The sequence below is a fragment of the Sinocyclocheilus grahami genome, unplaced genomic scaffold, assembly GCF_001515645.1.
Source record: "Sinocyclocheilus grahami isolate Dianchi unplaced genomic scaffold, SAMN03320097.WGS_v1.1 scaffold7305.1, whole genome shotgun sequence".
Taxonomy (NCBI): domain Eukaryota; kingdom Metazoa; phylum Chordata; class Actinopteri; order Cypriniformes; family Cyprinidae; genus Sinocyclocheilus; species Sinocyclocheilus grahami.
Window position 1 is genome coordinate 8,654 of NW_015511399.1, and position 1,605 is coordinate 10,258.

Here is a 1,605-nt window from a genome sequence, read left to right on the forward strand (position 1 = left end):
CACGGCAGTGAAGGGCAATCTTTATAAAGTGCTTGATGATCTTCACTCTTTTGGCCAGGTTGGTTTCCTGTACTATCTCTGTGGCGACCCAGAAGGTCTCCTGGTTTACAAGATCCTCAAAGTTGCGCAGGTTGGAGGGAGGCTCTTGTGGGTGGAGCTTGAAGAGGTCAGTGATGTAATCCGTCGGTTCAATGCCGGAGAAGAGCAGATAGTTGCGTGCTGACAGCTGATTGGCTATCTCCATGGAGCTCAAGGACAACAAAGGGACCACAGACTCCCGCTGCATCTCCTGGGCCTCCACATCTGAACACAGCGCCTCGGTCTCCATGTTGCTCTTCAGATAGTACCTGACAAAGAAGCAGAAAAACAGCCATCACATATAAAATTAAGTCACAAAATTGCCATTTTAACTTCTTAAATTCAGCTCAAGACCAAACCTGGCACTCAGCTGTATCCTGTCGGCCAGTTTAGAGAGCTGATCAGGTAGCCGTCTCTGTTTAATAACTCCCTCCTGTGTGACTGACACCTCACAGAGCGAATAGGCTTCAGGACTTGCCGTCAAGCCAAACTCTCGCATCACCTGATTGGCTGCCTCTCTTGCTGTGGTGTCCCTATTGATCAGGAAGTAACGACTTTGTTGGTCTGCCTTGAAAACACGCAGCACCTGGTCTTGCAATTCTGTGGATGAAAAGACAAACAAACCATAAAATAACTGGATATAAGAAGTATGTAAACCTCAATCACAACTAGGATCCAAACATTCCTGCATAGCAGAGATTACATGCAACTTCTAGAACTATATTAGGTAAATGAACGAGGTAGATGTCGTTGAGGTAGATTCAAACATTAAAATGAAAACAAAGAGATGGAAGGAACCCTAATAATAAAGACAAAGAGGTTAACCGGAGATCCAGATCAAGCAGAAGTCAAAGGAGGCGTCTTGGTACTAATGAAAATCAAATATGTACAAACATCTAAACCTGTACAGTTGTAGAGTGAAGTACAGGTGACACGGAGACAAAGCAACTTCTACAGAAGACAAAACACTGAGTTTTATTGGAAAGTAGAGCTTTCAAAAGTACAGGTTCTTCAAAACTAAACAAAAAATCCAGTCCTTAAACAGATTAAATTCGGCAGAAAATTTAAGGTTATCATTATTTATGTTTTACATGTAAAAAGAAAAAAAAAACAGATTTGTGTAAAAATATAACATCTAAATTCAGTAGATCAACTAATTTAAAAATAAATAAATATTTTCATTTGTATCTTTGTTTTACGGTTTACTTGAATAATTACTTTATAACTTGCCATGCTTAATCGAAAATGTTGAGAGGCAATGTTTACTTTCAGAAATGTTAAGCATGAACAGAAGCAAAATAAACCAAGTTGTACATAAAAAGACAAATCAGTAAGAGTAGTAAATCAAAGTTCGAAAAAGGGAAAGGTAATTTTTAACTACAGGACTTGGCCCAGTGGCATGTTTAGCAGATGGCACAAATTGTATTAATCTACAGATAGGCCACTGAAATAAACCAGAAACAATGTAATAAAGCACGGATATAGTCTCAGTCTTAAGTCATGTTTAATTTGATGCAGGGCATGAAT

The 1,605-nt window shown here is 39.2% G+C and overlaps 1 protein-coding gene across 1 annotated transcript; it reads right to left on the minus strand.

Moving 5' to 3' along the window:
• Positions 1-3: 3 nt before the first annotated feature.
• On the minus strand, positions 4-941 carry LOC107577806 (rap guanine nucleotide exchange factor 2-like; the record flags this gene model as incomplete). The annotated part of the gene is made up of 2 exons (XM_016263838.1): positions 438-941; positions 4-347 (listed from the first exon to the last, which is right to left on the minus strand). Coding segments are annotated over exons 1-2 (484 nt in total), but the record flags the coding sequence as incomplete, so codon positions are not given.
• Between the last annotated feature and the right edge of the window lie 664 nt (positions 942-1,605).